Source organism: Barbus barbus, assembly GCF_936440315.1.
Source record: "Barbus barbus genome assembly, chromosome: 10".
In the NCBI taxonomy this organism is placed as follows: domain Eukaryota; kingdom Metazoa; phylum Chordata; class Actinopteri; order Cypriniformes; family Cyprinidae; genus Barbus; species Barbus barbus.
This window is the reverse complement of record NC_136738.1, coordinates 6,690,689-6,708,937: the sequence shown is the minus strand read 5'-3', so window position 1 is coordinate 6,708,937 and position 18,249 is coordinate 6,690,689. Positions and strand designations below refer to the sequence as shown.

Below are 18,249 nucleotides of genomic sequence, written 5' to 3'. Positions count from 1 at the left end.
GTTAAAAGCGCTATACTTGACTATGACTTGACTTGACTACAAGATTTACATAAGATCAATAAATATAAGATCATCTGTGGAGTGAAATGGATTCTAGTGAACACGCCTGTCCTTTGACTATTTATTTATTTTAATAAAGCGATGCTAGATTTACATAAGATCAATAACTATAAGATCATCGGTGGAGTGAAATGGATTCCAGTGCACACAGAGACTGTCACCTGACTGATTTATTTATTTTTTAAAAAGCGATGCTAGTTGATAAGAAAGTAGTCTGAAAACCTGTGAACCAAATTCACTCAAAACAGAAGGTTCTTGTTGACTTTTGTTGATCTTAGAATTGATAATAAGGGCTGTTGATGGGAATGAGTTGGTGACCTTTCGGGGTCCCCAGTTGTTTGGGGGCCCACGACAATTTCAGCAGGTTTTCAGATATATAGATATATAAAGTCATGACTGATTTTTCCAATGCTGTAAATTACCCAGGGAATGACACCATGTTCATGGAAAATAGTAAAAGCCCAAACAAACTGTACAATCAAAAAGGTTCACTTTTTATCTGCATTATTTATACACAAGAGGGAGCCAAAGGCCAGTGCAGCTCACATTGATGGTTTGGGATTTGAAGCATCTTGACTGCTTTTCATTCACAGATATTAGTTGAAACTTCTCTAATTTATTTGTTAAATGTTGAATAAAAAACACAGAACACAGGCCAGCTTAGTCATGTAAACAGTGCAATGACTTTATATCACCAGTTATTTTAGGTGTGGTCACGGCCATCAACGGAATTCACAGAGACTGAAAAATACTATGGGTGGACTTTGGGAGTTGGTAATATTGGGGGCTACTCTTACAAAAAATATTTAGTAACTACTAAAATTAAACAATACCACTGCAGGTTTATTGCATAATGAATGAACTTAGCACAATTCGAACACAGGATTTTTAGGGGCTGAGTTGATGAGCTCTTCTGGGTGTGTCTATGGGATGGTCTGTTGCAGGGGGTTTGGCCACCACTGTGTTCCCAGACTGCACAATGGTGGGAACTTTAGGAGGGTAGCTCTGCAGTTGGGTGCTATTTTTAAACACTACATCCACAATCTGTCAAGGCCTACTCCACAGAGACCTGCCACCAGCAGTCTCCTCAAACCACGGAATTCAACCCGGGACAACTCTCCAGATGTGATGGAAAACATCTGGTCTGAGCTGCACATAGGCAAGGGGGATGTCTCTTTTTTGCAGTTATTTGTAATTTTATGCTAAAAGATGTGTTTATAGAAACTACATTTCCTTGTGTTTTAACCTCCTATATTGGTGGAACGAGGTTGTCAACAGGTTAAATGGTTGAAAATGTATACTACCTAACTATACCTTTACTTAATAACTACTTAACTTTCCATTTAAATTTAAACAAGTGAAAGGGCAGAAAAAAAAAATTAAACAAAATGCTTTGCCCAATCCAGGTATACTGCATGGCTACTTTGGTGCATTCCTGTGTCTTATCTTCTTACTAATACAGATCATATATAATGAATTTACAATCAACAATTTATATTTTACAAAATATATAATTTCTATTTTATATAAAAAATAATAATTATAATAATTGTATGAACAGCTGTTCACACTGAGAAATGTGAAACGTTTAATACTGATGTACAAACAAAATTTTGAATACATTCTACATGGACTCGCTCATCTTTGTCAGAACACTATCAAATCAAAAAACCACACTGATTATCCAAAGTAATTTATTTATTGCTTTAATTTAAAAAAAAGAAAAAAAAAAAAGAAAAGAAAGATTACTTGTCATTTATTACACTTAGTAGTTAATGAAACATTTCCATGTTTTCATGTCTTTCAGAACAGGTTACATTTAGGCACACAATGCAGACAATTATTTCCCTCTCTTTCAATTCAAACTCCTGACATGGAAGAGGAGAACCAAGAGATTACTGCATGAAAGATGGACACTATGCAGAATTCTAGATAATAAAGTAATTCAGCTTCCACAAATGTTCTGTACTGAAGATGATAATCCACTCCCCCTAAACTCTAGCTATACTTTTACTGTAAAATTACAGACACATCAAAAAGCATTGTGGAACTGAAACAGAAGCAGAGAAGTTATTTTGGCGGGCCTTGTCTTCAGAAGTTCAGGAGTACAAAATGTCCACTAAAACAATGTGAGAAAATATCACATTAAATACGACTGAAAAAAGACATCATCCACGATCTTGGTAAACAACATAAGCATAGTGTATCGTTTGCCTTGTGTTCCAAGGATGCATGGCTGTTTGCACTCTTTAAAAAAACTAAATGTGGGTCAGAACTTAAGAAAAACACTGCATTTATTATTAGCAGATGTGAGCGAGCCAAAAATAAAATGATGCAGCCCACATTCCAGTAGCAAAAAAGCATATAGATTTTGCCAAGATACAGCTATAGGACTACACATATCACCTACTATTATTAGCCTCCTTCCATACAAGGTCCCCACAAATTCTACAGCTCATATACATGCAGCTTTAAGTAAAAGGACTGACTGAAGCGGACTTGGCAAAGATCGTACCAGCGTTCAGGTTGTTAGCGTTAGTTTTTTTTTTCTGTGAGGCCTACTGAAACAAGTGCTCACCAGTTGTCTTGACTACTGGTCTAAGTCAACCCAGATGTGAGAAGATCTTTACAGCATTAGAGATTCCATCATAAATGCAGGGCCATGATCGGTATTTGGGCCCCATGAATTCAAACGATGCCCTGCATGAATATATATGAATGATGCAGGTATAGTACATCGCACTTCAGTGACTTGCTAAAACTGGGAAAGTGGTTTTCATGATAATACCCTGATTTAATGTATGTAATGAATTAAGCAAACATTTATAAACATAATACATGTGAAAAAGCAGGATTTAAAATGATATGGTTTGGCATTTATCATGAAACTGAAAAGAATCATTATTATTTGGCTTATAAATAAGAAAGTGTCTGCACTATAACGTATACAAGATAATGTCTTTCTCCTGGGGAGGAACAGCTAAATGGCACAAGGTTTGGATCGCAAAATGCCTTATTTGGCAAAAGTCAGATGAGTATTTTTTTTTTTTCAATAAATGACTGTTCTACGCTAGAAACACAAGATGAGTATAGAACAGAAAAATAAACAAACCAACCAACCAGTCTTTCCTGACCACCACCCTAGTGAAAAAGTGCAATCTTAAATTTTGTAGCTTTTCAGCATCCTTCTAGGAACCCAACAATACACTTCAGCATCTCTATTTACAAAGTTTCTCCCAGCAAGAGGCTCATGCAAACACAATGGTTCAGAGACATGCCTATTGCTGAGCAGAGCATGATGTGACATTCACTAAGTGAATCTTCGGCCATTACCAGCCTCAAAGCATTTCACTGTAATCATAATGGCTATTATTATTATTTCAATTAAAGACTAGTTCTGATCAGTCCCACAAATTGGGAAGAGAGAATGATGGACTTTCTCCCCACTGTTAAAAGTAGGGAAGCAGTAAAATCTTTAGGTGCCAAAAACCTGTTGATTTGACTATTTAGAATCAGAAATGACAGGATCAACATAATTGCACGATCATTACGGGATTGGGGGAGAGTGAAGAATCTCAGAGATGACACCCCTCAGTGTACTGAGCTGATCTCTCCTTACGGTGACGGAACAGACACTTCCAGAAGACGGTTGTTTTTACGTTTGCAGGCGACACCGTTGCCGTTCTTTGGTGTACCCTGGATGAATTTTACACACACTTTGTCCTGCTTGAACTGCACTAAGAACCTGAAAGGGAGAGAGTAAGTTAAGTCACAAGAGTGATACTGAGGAAACAAGATACACAGAAATGTTGGACACTTACTCGTCTGAAATATCGATATTGATCTGGTTTGCTCTGTCAGCAGAAGCAGCACCAATGCGATGAAGTTTGGTGATGATCTCAATTAGTCGATCACTGCTCAGCAGGAAGTCACCTTTGGCTGCAGATGTAGAACCCTAAAGAGAGATCATGGTCAATAGTGGTCCTGACTCACATGGTGCCCTACATGAAATAATTATTGTATGTCATACCTCTTTGAGCTTGAGGGCGAAAAAGCCATCGCTCTGTGTGCTCACAGAAACACTGCTGAGGTCCAGCAAGGGAACGCTGGCTTTCACCTGGCCCGTCTTCTGATCAGCCAGAACCAAGCTCTTCTTGGTCAGGAGGAAAATTCTTGGAGCTCCCTAAAAATGAAGAAGTTGTCTTTAAAGGTAACCTTTAGGATGAAAGGACCTATATTGACCTTGCAATGCAAACATAGACATGTTTTGCCCTTGGAAGAACATTCAAAATTTGCAAGTTCATGCTGTCTACTGCAGAGACTGATCCAGCACTTGTATTTGTCATGATTACTCACAGGTTTAGGGAATGGAACAAACAAAACCCCATTCACTAGACTAGTATCCAAATTACATGTACCATAACACCTGTTTAACCATAACTTTGGGAATTTGTCAAAAAAAGACGTTTGTATGTTACAGAGAGTTCAGTATGACTGATGGTCAAAATGACGGACAACGACATCTCATCAGTACAGCGATTTGATTGGCTGACTGGAATGTCTGTCACACCGTAAATTCTAATGACACAGAGCTAATTGTCCTCACCTTGCCATTGGCACGGTTGATTTTACTGACCACATCTGCAAGCAGAACTTTATCCTCTACCAAGCTGTTGAGCTTCTGGTACTTTGGGTTTTTGGTTATCTCCACATAGTCTCCTTTGAAAGGCTGCCCCACACTGTAAAGCAGAGGATATGTGTTATGGCAATACATTTTTTATATATAGTAAACGTACAAAAATAAACTTAGGTGAACTGTTTTTTCCCTACCTGCTAGGATACAATGCCTTCTTATCTTTGAAGAGTTCACTAGCCGCAAGCTTCTCCTCGTAGGTAGCCTTCTTCTCTTTTGTGAACTGGCTGCGATATTTCTTGCACTAATTGAAGGACACCACAAGGATAGATTAATTTAAAACCAGACATGACAAAGGTCTTAACAGTTCAATTTTAGATATACATTTATATATATAGATGTAGACACAAACCCTCCACAGATGGAAAATCCTCCTGAGCTCTTGATGTGTCCCATCCAGGAAACCGTAGGGGCGAGCTGGCCAGCTCTTGTCCACTGGTGACATGGAAGGCATCGTTTTCTTTAAGCCCATAAAGTACTTCTGCATCTGTACACAAAAACTCACATTAGTCCCTTATGGGAGTATTTTCTTTCTTCTCGGGAGAATGATGAAAGGTAAAGAATGTGTCAGAAATCATTTCCTAGTGGTAGTACCAACTACTACTTGGTTTCTTATTGCATTAATTACTGTGTTGGGATACATGAAGTGAACTAGATGTAAAAGATGTGACTTAAAATGATAGTTCACCCAAAAATGAAAATTCTGCCATTAATTACTCACCCTCATGTCTTACAAACCTGTAAGACCTTCATTTATCTTCGGAACACAAATTAAGATATTTTTTATGAATTCCGAGAGCTCTCTCTCTCAACAATTCTTCTCTTCCGTGCCACCCTGGCGCCATTTTGGAGAGCATCACATACATAAACAACGTATCCGAGTAAGGTTCTGCTGACACAGAACAGCATACGTTGTTTACATATGTGATACTCTCCAAAATGGCACCAGGGTGATGCGGAGGAGACAAATTGTTGAATAAAGTCCTAATTTTGTGTTTTCTTTGCACACAAAAAGTATTCTTGTAGCTTCGTAAAATTACGGTTGAACCACTGATGTCACATGGATTATTTTAATGATGTCCTTGCAACGTTTCCGCACCTTGATCGTGTTAGGATCCTTGCTGTCTATGGGAGGGTCATAGAGCTCTCGGAATTCATAAAAAATATCTTAATTTTTGTTCCGAACATGAACGAATGTCTTACAGGTTTGGAAAGACATGAGGGTGAGTAATTTCTGACAGAATTTTAATTTTTTTTGGGTGAACTATCCCTTTAATTTGCACTTGTATACATGGACTGAGCAGTGCGTTATTAGCTTGGTATAGTAAGTTGTGGGCAAGCATATTTTAAATGAAAGTGAAAAAATGAAGCAAGATTTTTGGCTTTACAAAGTATGTAATAAACAAGCCATGCTCTCCATCAAATGGACTTGCCAGAAACGGCAAAGACCTGATGCTGCACAGCTTGTGATTTACATGGTAAACAGTGTCCCACCAACAAGTAAGAATACTTTTCTGGATGACTATGTGATTAGCAAAAATTAGTAGACAAATCAGCTACTTAAGTGACTTACAATTCTCTGGATGGTGAAGTCATAGATCTTCTTGCCAGCATTAGCTCTGAAGAACTTCCTATATTCCCAACGGACCTGTGAAAAAGTGGGTTTAATTTGTCACTTTTTGCACTGAAAGATTTTTGTGATGACAGCAGGAATGGGACAGGACACTGTCAGGACAGACAAATGATTTGTGACAAACAGGGTCTTAACACCTAAAGAGCAGCGCACTGGAAAGCAAAGACAAAAGAGAACTGATGATGATCAAAACAAGGAGAGATCCAGTCATACAGTACACCGTTATCTTTACAGAACCTGTAAAGTCAGAAGTCACCCGTAAGACCCCTACATGAAAAAAAAAAAACAGTAATGATAGTAAAAACACTTATATAAAACAACAATAACAAAAACAACAGCGGAGACAACACAACAAAGACCTTTAATCTCTGTAAAAGCCAACAGAATGTTAGGAGCAGCATGCAGACAGGACAGGCACACAGAAATGGACAGAAAACATGGCTGTCCTAGGGCTGGGCTACTAGGGCAAAGCTTTAGTCATTAATAAATTCATGCAATTCTGCTCTGTAATTGAGATGTCATCTCGAAAGGCAGACTTTTGGCATAAAGACTGGCTTAACCTGTATCTCATTTTGCAAGTGGCAGCTCACTTAAATCACATCATAATGGTCTGTTATGCAGAAACTGTGAGTTTCTGAGTTTCAAGAGTTTCGCCCCCTAATAAGCACTCAATTAAAACAGTTACTTAGGATGGTTATTTTTAAAAGACAAAACTAGGTTTAAAACCTGCTAAAAATCAATACGTGTGTGTGTGTGCGTATACACACACATACTGTACACTGAACAAAATTATAAACGCAACACTTGTTTTTGCCCCCATTTTTCATGAGCTGAACTCAAAGATCTAAGACTTTCTATGAACACAAAAGGCCTATTTCTCTCAAATATTGTTCACAAATTTGTCTAAATCTGTGTTAGTGAGCACTTCTTCGCCGAGATAATCCATCCACCTCACAGGTGTGGCATATAAAGATGCTGATTAGACATTATTGCACAGGTGTGCCTTAGGCTGGCCACAATAAAAGGCCACTCTAAAAATGTGCAGTTTTACTGTATTGGGGGGGGGGGGTTGACCACCATTTTCCTCAACACATTTCCTTCGCATAGAGTTTTTCAGGTTGTCTACTCCTCTTCAATGGCTGTGCAAAGTTGTTGGATATTGGCAGGAACTGGAACATGCTGTCGTATACGCCGATCCAGAGCATCCCAAACATGCTCAATGGGTGACATGTCCGGTGAGTATGCTGGCCATGCAAGAACTGGGATGTTTTCAGCTTCCAGGAATTGTGTACAGATCCTTGCAACATGGGGCCGTGCATTATCATACTGCAACATGAGGTGATGGTCGTGGATGAATGGCACAACAATGGGCCTCAGGATCTCGTCACGGTATCTCTGTGCATTCAAAATGCCATCAATAAAATGCACCTGTGTTCCTTGACCATAACATACGCCTACCCATACCATAACCACACCGCCACCATGGGCCACTCGATCCACAACGTTGACATCAGCAAACCGCTCACCCACACGACGCCATACACCCTGTCTACCATCTGCCCTGTACAGTGAAAACCGGGATACATCCGTGAAGAGAACACCTCTCCAAAGTGCCAGAGGCCATCGAATGTGCGCATTTTCCCACTCAAGTCAGTTACGATGACGAACTGCAGTCAGGTCGAGACCCCGATGAGGACGACGAGCATGCAGTGAGCTTCCCTGAGACGGTTTCTGACAGTGTGTGCAGAAATTTTGGTTTGGTTATGCAAACCGATTTTTGCAATAGCTGTCCGGGGTGGCTGGTCTCAGACAATCTTGGTGGAGGTGAAGATGCTGGATGTGGAGGTCCTGGGCTGGTGTGGTTACACGTGGTCTGCGGTTGTGAGGCCGGTTGGATGTACTGCCAAATTCTCTGAAACGCCTTTGGAGACGGCTTATGGTAGAGAAATGAACATTCAATTCACAGGCAATAGCTCTGGTGGACATTCCTGCTGTCAGCATTCCAATTGCACGCTCCCTTAAAACTTGTGACATCTGTGGCATTGTGCTGTGTGATAAAACTACACATTTTAGAGTGGCCTTTTAATCATGCTGTCTAATCAGCATCTTGATATGCCACACCTGTGAGGTGGATGGATTATCTCGGCAAAGGAGAAGTGCTCACTATCACAGATTTAGACAGAATTGTGAACAATATTTGAGAGAAATAGGCCTTTTGTGTACATAGAAAAAGTCTTAGATCTTTGAGTTCAGCTCATGGAAAATGGGGGCAAAAATAAAAGTGTTGAGTTTATAATTTTGTTCAGTATATATATATATATATATATATATATATATATATATATATATATATATATATATATATATATATATATATATATATATATATATATATATATATATATATATATATATATATATATACACACAAAATTATTAATGAAATGTTCAAGAATGGTCTTATACATGCGCAAAACACCCACTGACCTTAACAGCCCCTGACAAACACAGACCTATCATCAGGCAGCCTGTGCAGTGTCATGCAAACAGCTATTTTGCCCAGTGCCAGTTTTTAGGAATAAAGAAGGAAAAGCATCTGCCTCCAATCTCTCCAGAGGAAGCTTTTCTAAAGCCCTGGATTATGAGAACAGATTTGATTCTGCATTATGGGAGACACATTCAGTATCTAAAGCCTTACTTTGCCCTTGCTTATGACAACACTAATGTGCATCACTGCCTTGGATGCTAATGGACCTGTGGAACTGAACTCTGGATTATATTGTTAGTTCATAGCAGAGAAGCTGGTTATGCGACAGAGAGGCTGGTTATGTGCACGCTTCCTACTCATTTCCGAAAGACTCTAATGCCTGGCAAATGGTTGGAAGATACCTGTAGTCCCAACCAGTAGGCCCAAATGACAGCAACGGCGTGTTTACGCCTGGCATCCTCCTTCAAGCGTCTCAGCTCTCTACGTGCCTGTGAAAGAGGGAGGAAGAAGGGGATGAATGCAGAAAGGAGAGAAAATATTTTTAAATAGCGAAATGAGAAGGAGCAGCATAACACCAGGTCCACAGATAGGTGCACATCACACACCATTACCGGCTGGTAAAGAAACTCTGTGTTTGCTGTTGGTTAAGACAGATGAACATTGTTGAGGGTTTCCTGTGGATAGCACATTTATTTTCATGGGGTTAACAAAACCCATGAAATGAATGAGAAGAAGGGAAAAAGAACAATAAAAAGAAAGTAAGAGTGCAACTGCTCTCTTAAATGTGCACACCACAAAAACACAGTAAAACAAGCCACGTCAACCTCAAGGCAAAGGCCACTCAGATGGGGTGGGAGGAAACAGCAGTGCAGTGCAATCCCAACATGCAAAGAGTAGTTCACACGGGCTTGTAGATGGAATGAGATTACTTATAGGATAAAATCTACACCAGGGATACTCAACATGCAGCCCACAGGCCAAATCCAGCCTGCCATGAGGTTACTCAGGCAATCAAAATGCTCACATTATGAACTAAGATGGTGACAGGCAAGTGCATCAGTTATAAGGCATTGTAGTGTTTTAATGTCACAGCATTTGTTTCAGACAGGGTCTAAAATGTACGTAGTATATTTATATTTAATTGATAATCAGATAAATTTAGGTTTTGCAATTCATCAAACCATATTTCCTTTTGAACAAATCAGGATATTTTCATCACTAACTGGTCCATTATGACACTGGCATAAACATACAAGGCTTGTCCAACACTATCTGGGGTTTTTGGTAACACATTTTATATTATGTAACCATATTACAATTTTTCAAAATAAAAATATATAAAAAAATGCAAAATAGTTTTAGTCTACGACTTTGTAAATTATAAAACTTTAAATTAAATTTTTACAGAGTAAAGGTCATTGCACACTGAGTCCGAAATTTTCGCATTCGTTTTTTTTCGTATTCCCCATCCTTTCCTATCAAAATGCATGCTTCGGATGTGAAAACGCAGAAAATCGAACCGGATACGATTTTTTTTTGACAGACGAAAGTTTCAGAGGCAGTGTGCAAACGTGATTGACAATGTGAGGTCGTATTTATTTTTTAACGTGCAAAAATGTAGGAAAAAAACTAAAAAAGAAAACCATAAATATATTTTATCTCAAAAAGTTTTCTGTAAAACTAACAAAAAACCTAGCTACAAACATTTACATTAGGGGTGTAAGAAAATATCAATACACGCGAGTATCGCAATATTTTGTTTGGCGATATTGTATCGATTCTCCAAAACGGAATACCTTTACTCGTACTGCACAAAAAATGGTTCAATAATGTTCAATGTTATAGGGACTGATTATTGCAAATGCAGATCCCAGTGTGTTCTGGTTAAACTATTTTTATTTATTTATTTTTTGCTAAGGTTTGCATATGGTAGTAGTAACGCACTCATCCCACTATATGCACACTAGACACTTTCTATGAACACTCCCTGCTACAAAGACTCAATAAAAAAAAAAAAAAAGTTTACTTGAGCATTGCACTACAAATCTTTTTGCACAAACTGAGACTGTACAAGAACTTTACATATATACTGTACATGAAATTATGCAAAAGGATATAAATTAAAATAAAAATTGTATATATATTTCGTACATTAAATTGTTGTGCAGATTAAAGAGATTTTGTGGGAAGCAGCGCATAGTGCAAAAATATTTGTAGTGCAATGCTCAAGTAAACTTTTTTTTTTTATTGAGTCTTTGTAGCAGGGAGTGTTCATAGAAAGTGTCTAGTGTGCATATAGTGGGATGAGTGCGTTACTACTACCATATGCAAACCTTAGCAAAAAATAAATAAATAAAAATAGTTTAACCAGAACACACTGGGATCTGCATTTGCAATAATCAGTGCCTATAACATTCAACATTATTGAACCATTTTTTGAACCACAAAATCTCTTTAATCTGCACAACAATTTAATGTACGAAATATATATAACATTTTTATTTTCATTTCTATTCTTTTGCATAATTTCATGTACAGTATATATGTAAAGTTCTTGCACAGTCTCAGTTTGTGTATGTCTAGGCAACTAGGTATACAGTTATAGTATTTATAGTATATGTATAGTCAGATGTTTTTTTTGTTTTTTTTCTCTTATACTTGCATTGTTGTATGTTTATCTTATGTTTAACTAGTATGTAGCACTGTGGTCCTGCGAGACATGACATTTCGTTCCACTATATGTCCACACATGTAGCAGAATGACAATAAAGCTCAACTTGAACTTGATGGTGGTGTGTTCTTAATGACAGCTTTCCTAAAAAATATATATCCTATTCCTAAAATAAGAAATATCCCAATATATCGCCTTGCTTACAGTATCGCAATATATCGTATCGCAACCCCTGTATCGTGATACGTATCGTATCGCCAGATTCTTGCCAATACACAGCCCTAATTTACATATCCCTGATTTATGCCCTTACTGAATATTGTAAGATATGACAAAACACATGGGGTCCAGACTCACTCCTAGGGAGTGCTTAATAAAATAGGGCACTTGGTATGGACAGAGGTTGTACCGGCTGTGATGCCAGCCTGCTGCGTGGGAATCGGCCTGCTGGGTGCCCGTCTGGATGAGCTTTAATCCATCGGCAGTCAGACGAAAGAGGCTTAAAATATCGCATTCAGTTCTGCCCCCAACACAACACACGCCGACCCTGCTCTCCCGGTTTCCATCCTCTGCCATCCCATTAACCTTATTTTTACAATTGGCTACAATGCAAGTATGATTCATGCTGTGGGGTCCTGAATGTGTCGGCATGCACAACGGATGGGATGAGCTCAGGGAACATGGGTCATGATCCACCTCAGGTACATATGGAGGTGTGAGATGGGTTAAATGGAGGATGGGATGCCACACAGACGTAGTGGTGAATACCTTCGTTCCTTGCCAGCAGGCCCAAATGACAGACACGGCCTGTTTACTGCGAGCTTCATGCTTTAAGCGCCGCAGTTCTCTCCGAGCCTGTTCAGTGTGGCATTTTTGTAAAGAAAATGAAAAAGAGGATGGTGGAAAGGTATTAAGAACAGACGTTAAAGACAAGACAAGAGTGTTGTAAATCAGGACATTTTCAGAGACAATAACCTGTTAAAAGTACTATTCTTGTTAAAATAACTTGTCATTCTTGCTTATCAGCCCTATTAATGTATCATTCAAATGACTAAACTGACCTTCATCATGACTTGTCCTTGTCCTGTAAACATTTATATCAGCATATAGGCCACATCTTTTATCGTTTCAATTGTGAGACTCTGAGAATAACCACATAGGAAGCCAGGACAGACATCAGCCACTTTTTAAAAACAAATGGCTTGCTACGAGGTAACAGCTGGTAGGTGTATTTATCAGAGTTGAGAATGCAGTTCAATTAATGGTGGAGAGAAAAAAAAAAAAAAACAACAGATTTATGCTTATTGTTAAAAAACAGCTCAAAATATTACATCTATTTCCAATTTAATTTCAAAAAAAAAAAAAAAAAAAAAAAAGGTAATTTGGGGTTTAGATTAATTCTGCATCGGCATTATTGGCCCAAAGTGAAGACGTAATTTTCCATGTTTTGTTTCAGCACTTGTGTCATTTTGTTGGATTTATTACATTTCTGTCGAGTGACTCATTCCTCAAATTCCTCAAACTTTTGTTATAAATCACAATTAGGGTGTGGCAAATACCATTCAAATTCAAAACTAATCAGCTCTGACTGAACCTGAGGTTATAAAAAGTTAATATAAAAGTCAAAGATAATGAATGTCATGAAAGTAAAAAAAAAAGTGCAGTAGAATGAAGTCTGTATAGTCTTGAAACTTTAAAACATGAAAGCAGAAACATCACCGATCTAAAATGCACACAAAAAAGCATTTCAATATTGTTAAGGGATATGAAGTAGAAATCGAAATGGGTTAGTTTTAAGAACATAAGATTCATACATGCACTCAAATTCATACGCGTTTTCATACTTCGGTACAGATGTTTCACCATCTGCCACCACCATGTCAGCAAAAGAACAATATATTAGTATTTCCCGATTATTTCTCATAAGATGCTACCTACAAGATGATAAAACAGTTAGTCAAAGCAAACAAAAGGGATGTCATTCACAGCTTGGGTGAGGCGGGATGGGAGATGACTACGTTTGGCAGGCTTGTTAAATACCTTAGTTCCAAGCCAAGCTGCCCAAATGACAGACACGGCGTGTTTATTCCGTGCCTCCTCCTTAAGACGCCGCAGTTCCCAGCGAGCCTGCGGATGTTAGCCGAGGAGGGCCACGTGGAAGCAGAGACAGGATGGCAAAGGTTAAAGTCAGAAATGTGACAAGAAGAGAGTGATTGAAAAGAGTAAGTCACATAAAAAGCAGAAGTGAAATTAGGAGAAAACAGAGCAAAAGCAGTGGAGAAGCTCCAGCATTGAAAATCTAACCGACAATTCACCATATCCCTTTTTCAAGAAGAAACTGCGTTCAGTACCTGAGTTCCATGCCAGTAGGCAGAAATAGTTGTGACGGCCTCTTCGCACCGCTTCTTGTGTTTCAGCTCACGCAGAAGCTTCCGGGCCTATGAAAAGGGGATTACACAATGAGGAAAACCCTTTGTTTGCTAAAGGAAATGACATGCAGTGCACCTGAAACCTACCTTCCATCCTCTGATGAATGACTGAACCACTAAGGCAGAGGACCTGATGTTCTGGTACTTCTTTTGTTGCTACAATCAAAAACAACCAGCAATTTTGACTTTTAAAAATGTTCTGCCTCTTGTTCCCAGAAACAATGAATGTTTTCTGTGGCAGGTGTAGTGAGTGGTGCTCACCGCAAATCTTCGGTACCAGGCGGCCACTACCACCTGGCTCTTCTTCAACAGGAGAAAGTGAACGCGGCACTTCCAACCACGGTAGATCTTCTGGATGAGTGTTGCCAGATCCTCTAGGCACTGCCTCCTCTTCTCTTCCAAGAAGAAGAGCTGAAGAAAAAAAGTGGTTTGGAGAAATCAGTATCAAACACAAAATCAGCCTTTTACAAACCTGATATAAATCCACACCCATATCCACATCTCCATTCAGTTTCAAACACCACATATGCATTAATGTATAAAACTTCCTTTATTGCTGATGCATCTCAGCACCACACTGGTGGTAGACGAGCCAAGACATTAAAAAAAGGGGTTTCCGTTTTCTCTTTCCATACTTTCAGCTGTTGGCATTGTGCTGATAGCTACATCATTACTTTAGCAGCTGATGTAGATAAACACTGTATGAATGAACGGATCAGGTTTCACTTGCAAAATGATAGTGCAGACAGTCAGTCTCGGATTTGAACAAGATTATATTTGAAAAACAAATCAGATTTGTGTGCAGTGTGAGCAAGCAAGATACATGATCAAATTTCCAAGGATAAAACCGTGAGAGCCACAAATTTGATATAGAGAACTTTTGTGAGACCACATGATGTCCTTTTTATATTCCACAGGATTCTGATGATGATGATCGCCAAGACCAGCAAAATACATTCCAGCCATAGTGGTATCAGCATCCTCTGGTATTAAGTAGCTGTTGACAGTGTCTTCCAAATTAGTCTGAGCAAAATTTATATAGTTATAGAGCTATAGTTTACTCCTTTCCCACCTTCCACACATAAGACCTATCTGGAGTTTTCAGCACAGAAAGGTGGTTCTAGGCAAGAAAACTTGGCTCTTACCCTTTTAAAGCAGCTGGGTTTCTTGAACCAGGAATTGCTGATGTCAGAGGCAACAACTCAAAACAAAAAACTAAACTAGTTCCCTTACATTGTAATCAATAAACTGATGTAAATAAGTTCAACAAATGGTTAAAATAAGTTTTTTGCAGCAAAAAAGGTCCATTGGCAACAGTGTAGTGATGTATAAAGCACAGGTGACAAAGAAGCCACTTTCAAATCAAGCAGCTTTTTGTTGGTCAACACGGTAAATTTGCATGAACAGCTTGAACACGAGAAAAATCTGTGTGGGGAACTTTTCATTGTCAGGATTGCACAGATTACTGTTGAAATGACTGGATTATGCCTGCAAAATTTCACCGAGCAACGATAAATGTGACTGCACCTTTAGACTCGTATCAAAATATTGTGATGTGCTTTTTGTCTGTGGCCAGGTTGTGTGGAAACAAAGTCTATTACATCATTGTTCATCTCCCACATCAGTGGAAATACCCTTGTCCAAGCACCAATAACACTTCGGTGGAAAAGAGGTGAAAGATGACTAGACTACATTAAGGCTGGGCAGAGGTCATCCACTGGCTCTGAACAAACATCTGGAGATGGGAGATTATGCAGGAGGAATGGACAAGGATAAGATAAATGCTCAACAGTGCTAGATTGGCGACTGATGCCCAGGCTTCAATACAGGGGTTTCATGGGGTCCTCTGGAATTTCTCAGCTGGAGTCTCGTTTCCCATGCAAACTGACAAACAGTGGAGGGGGGGATAAGTAAAACCATGTGTGTGACTGCCTGTTTGCGTTTCTTTCTTTCATGAGGGCGATTGCGACTAATTATACAAGAGAAGCCTGAAGGAACATGACTTCCTGCTTGAAAAGCCTTGCAAAAAACCCTTAAGAGACCATATGTAATACTTGCATTGGCCTTTTGATTCCTCATATCAAACTTACAAATACAAGCCATTCGCCATGCTGGAACTGGAAAGGAGCCAAGTGATGTATTCACCATGTTTCTCACAAGGAACCAAGATCACACTCAATGATCTTTAGGGCAGTCACTCACTCACCGTTCTTGGGTTCCTGATGAAGATCTTTGAACGTCCGTAGGCAAATTCCTCAGCAGGAACCTGCAGACCTTTCAGGAGAACCTCGACACCCTCCCTGATAAGAAAACAGCCCATGTCAGAGAAAAGTCAGTCAGTCAACCATGATGCTTTTATGCAAACAACTTTGTTATATATTTTGCTAATATGCTTATTCTCTGGGAATTGAACCCACAACCTTGGCATTGTTAGTGCCACACTCTGACAGATCTGCACATGTTAAAGACTGCAAATAGTGCAGAATATTTATTTATATTACCAGGTTTAAAAAAAATCTGTTATGTTCAGTGCAGTTTCAGACTGTGGACTGACTAAACCCACATCACTGAACAGACAGCATCAAAAGTATGATTTAGCACAGAAACATGCACCAAGTGAGTGATAACAAACGGTGTCTGAGTGATCTGAATGAAAAGTAAAACAGTCTAACCACTGTCGGCATAGAGATGATAACATTCCAATGCAAGATAACATGATAAGATGTGCAACTCCAAATCTCTGTGAACACTAAAGATTCTCCTATCAATCTTTTTAGTGAAATGACTCAGTGTCCAGAAATGACATAGTTATGGCGCCCAATTCTGCATGTTTGGCATCAGATAGAAGTAAATTTAAAAAAAGGCCTGTTTTCTGTAGCCAAATGGTGTTAAAGAAACCGTTAAACCTGAAAGGAAAGGAGGGAGATTTAAGACAAGAAACAGCATGTTTAAATATCTACGAATGAGTATAAAAAAGTCATGCAGGTGGAGGTACAGTCACTAAAAGAATTGCTTAATCTCAAATGTGATGACAGTATAATGACATCAGCTGAACAGCATGTTCAGAAAAACAGTGAAGCCAGAAGAAGAGTTCTTTTAAACAACACAAAAACACTAGATCATTGGTGGTCTAACCTGGTTGGGCCCTTCCAGTGGGGCCAGGTCTGCTTGCAGAGCATCTTGTAGCGTTCCAGACAGGGCTCGTAGGACTGGCGGAAAGCATAACCAGCTCTTCTTACACGTACATTCTCCATCAGACCCAAGTAGCGCACCTGGTGACACACTAGTGAGTCTGTGAAAATGTGGGCTGCTTTCTTGTCATTGGGTTTGATGCACCTGAAAAACAACGACATGTATCAACATTCTCAAACCTGAATAGAAATGTAAAAAATGATTGGGGGAAAAAAAATAAATCTCCCCTAAAAATATTTAAATAAATAATTAAACCTTTTAAAAATAATAATTTCAATTAAAAAAAAAAAAATTATTAATTGTTTTAATCAAGTTTGGTAAAAGTGAAAATATTGAATGTTTCTAAATAAACTACACATTTTTTAATTATTTATTTTAAGCTTGCTATTTAATTTTTAAAAAATGGTTATGTCAATGAGGTCAGTGTTGGAGTCAGAAGGTTTGTGATTGTTACCTGATATAGTTGGGATTCTTGGTCAGCAGGTTCTTCATGAGCGTTCCAACTGAGGCTCTGAACTGGAATCCAGCTGTAGGGGGCCGCTTGAGGTTAACTTTAGCTGGGTTTCCCTCAGGAAAGAGAATCTTTATCAGGCTTTGATTGGCTTTGTACATGGCCTGGGATAAATCTCTGTAGAGCAGGTCATTGTTTTTGTCCATAAATCCCTCCACCCGATACAGCACCTGTGTATACAGAATATTACATTCAATTCAACTCTTCTTTACACACTACTCCGATCTTTACAATGTGCTTGTTTCTGAAAACACACAATTTGGGTTGGAAAGCATTTATACAAGTAAGTCTCTCCGATTAGTGAGATCCCTCTGGCTTCTCCCATCATCATTATTAATTATTTGTCATTTTGAACAGCTGTAACTCGGTTTACAGACTAAGAAAACTATTTTATTTTAAACAAAGTAAAATTATTTTGTTGCCATTTTTTTGCAACAAATAAGTAAAACAAATAAAACATTAATGTTGCATGTGGGTTATTCTTTAAAGGACTTCCACAATTTCTTCTCCACAATTTGTCAGAAGAACACAAATGTAATTCATATACAACATTGTATCTAAAAGTATTGTGA

The 18,249-nt window shown here is 38.6% G+C and overlaps 1 protein-coding gene across 4 annotated transcripts in view; it reads right to left on the bottom strand.

The window, feature by feature from the left end:
- Positions 1-1,738: 1,738 nt before the first annotated feature.
- The window catches only part of LOC306876108 (unconventional myosin-Ib-like), a 75,508-nt gene continuing 58,997 nt past the window's right edge, over positions 1,739-18,249 (bottom strand). The window contains exons 17-32 of one of the 4 annotated variants that reach the window (XM_079427033.1): positions 17,621-17,847; positions 17,110-17,310; positions 16,181-16,274; positions 14,236-14,385; positions 14,062-14,130; positions 13,897-13,983; positions 13,586-13,672; positions 12,314-12,400; positions 9,276-9,362; positions 6,327-6,401; positions 5,106-5,240; positions 4,891-4,997; positions 4,667-4,799; positions 4,091-4,243; positions 3,882-4,015; positions 1,743-3,805 (exon numbers count right to left, since the gene is read on the bottom strand). In XM_079427033.1, the coding sequence (XP_079283159.1) occupies positions 3,676-3,805; positions 3,882-4,015; positions 4,091-4,243; positions 4,667-4,799; positions 4,891-4,997; positions 5,106-5,240; positions 6,327-6,401; positions 9,276-9,362; positions 12,314-12,400; positions 13,586-13,672; positions 13,897-13,983; positions 14,062-14,130; positions 14,236-14,385; positions 16,181-16,274; positions 17,110-17,310; positions 17,621-17,847 (1,956 nt within the window). In that variant the 3' untranslated portion in view covers positions 1,743-3,675. Of the gene's footprint in view, positions 3,806-3,881; positions 4,016-4,090; positions 4,244-4,666; positions 4,800-4,890; positions 4,998-5,105; positions 5,241-6,326; positions 6,402-9,275; positions 9,363-12,313; positions 12,401-13,585; positions 13,673-13,896; positions 13,984-14,061; positions 14,131-14,235; positions 14,386-16,180; positions 16,275-17,109; positions 17,311-17,620; positions 17,848-18,249 lie in introns of all 4 variants that reach the window. The other 3 variants (XM_079427034.1, XM_079427035.1, XM_079427036.1) reach the window with 3 other exon arrangements.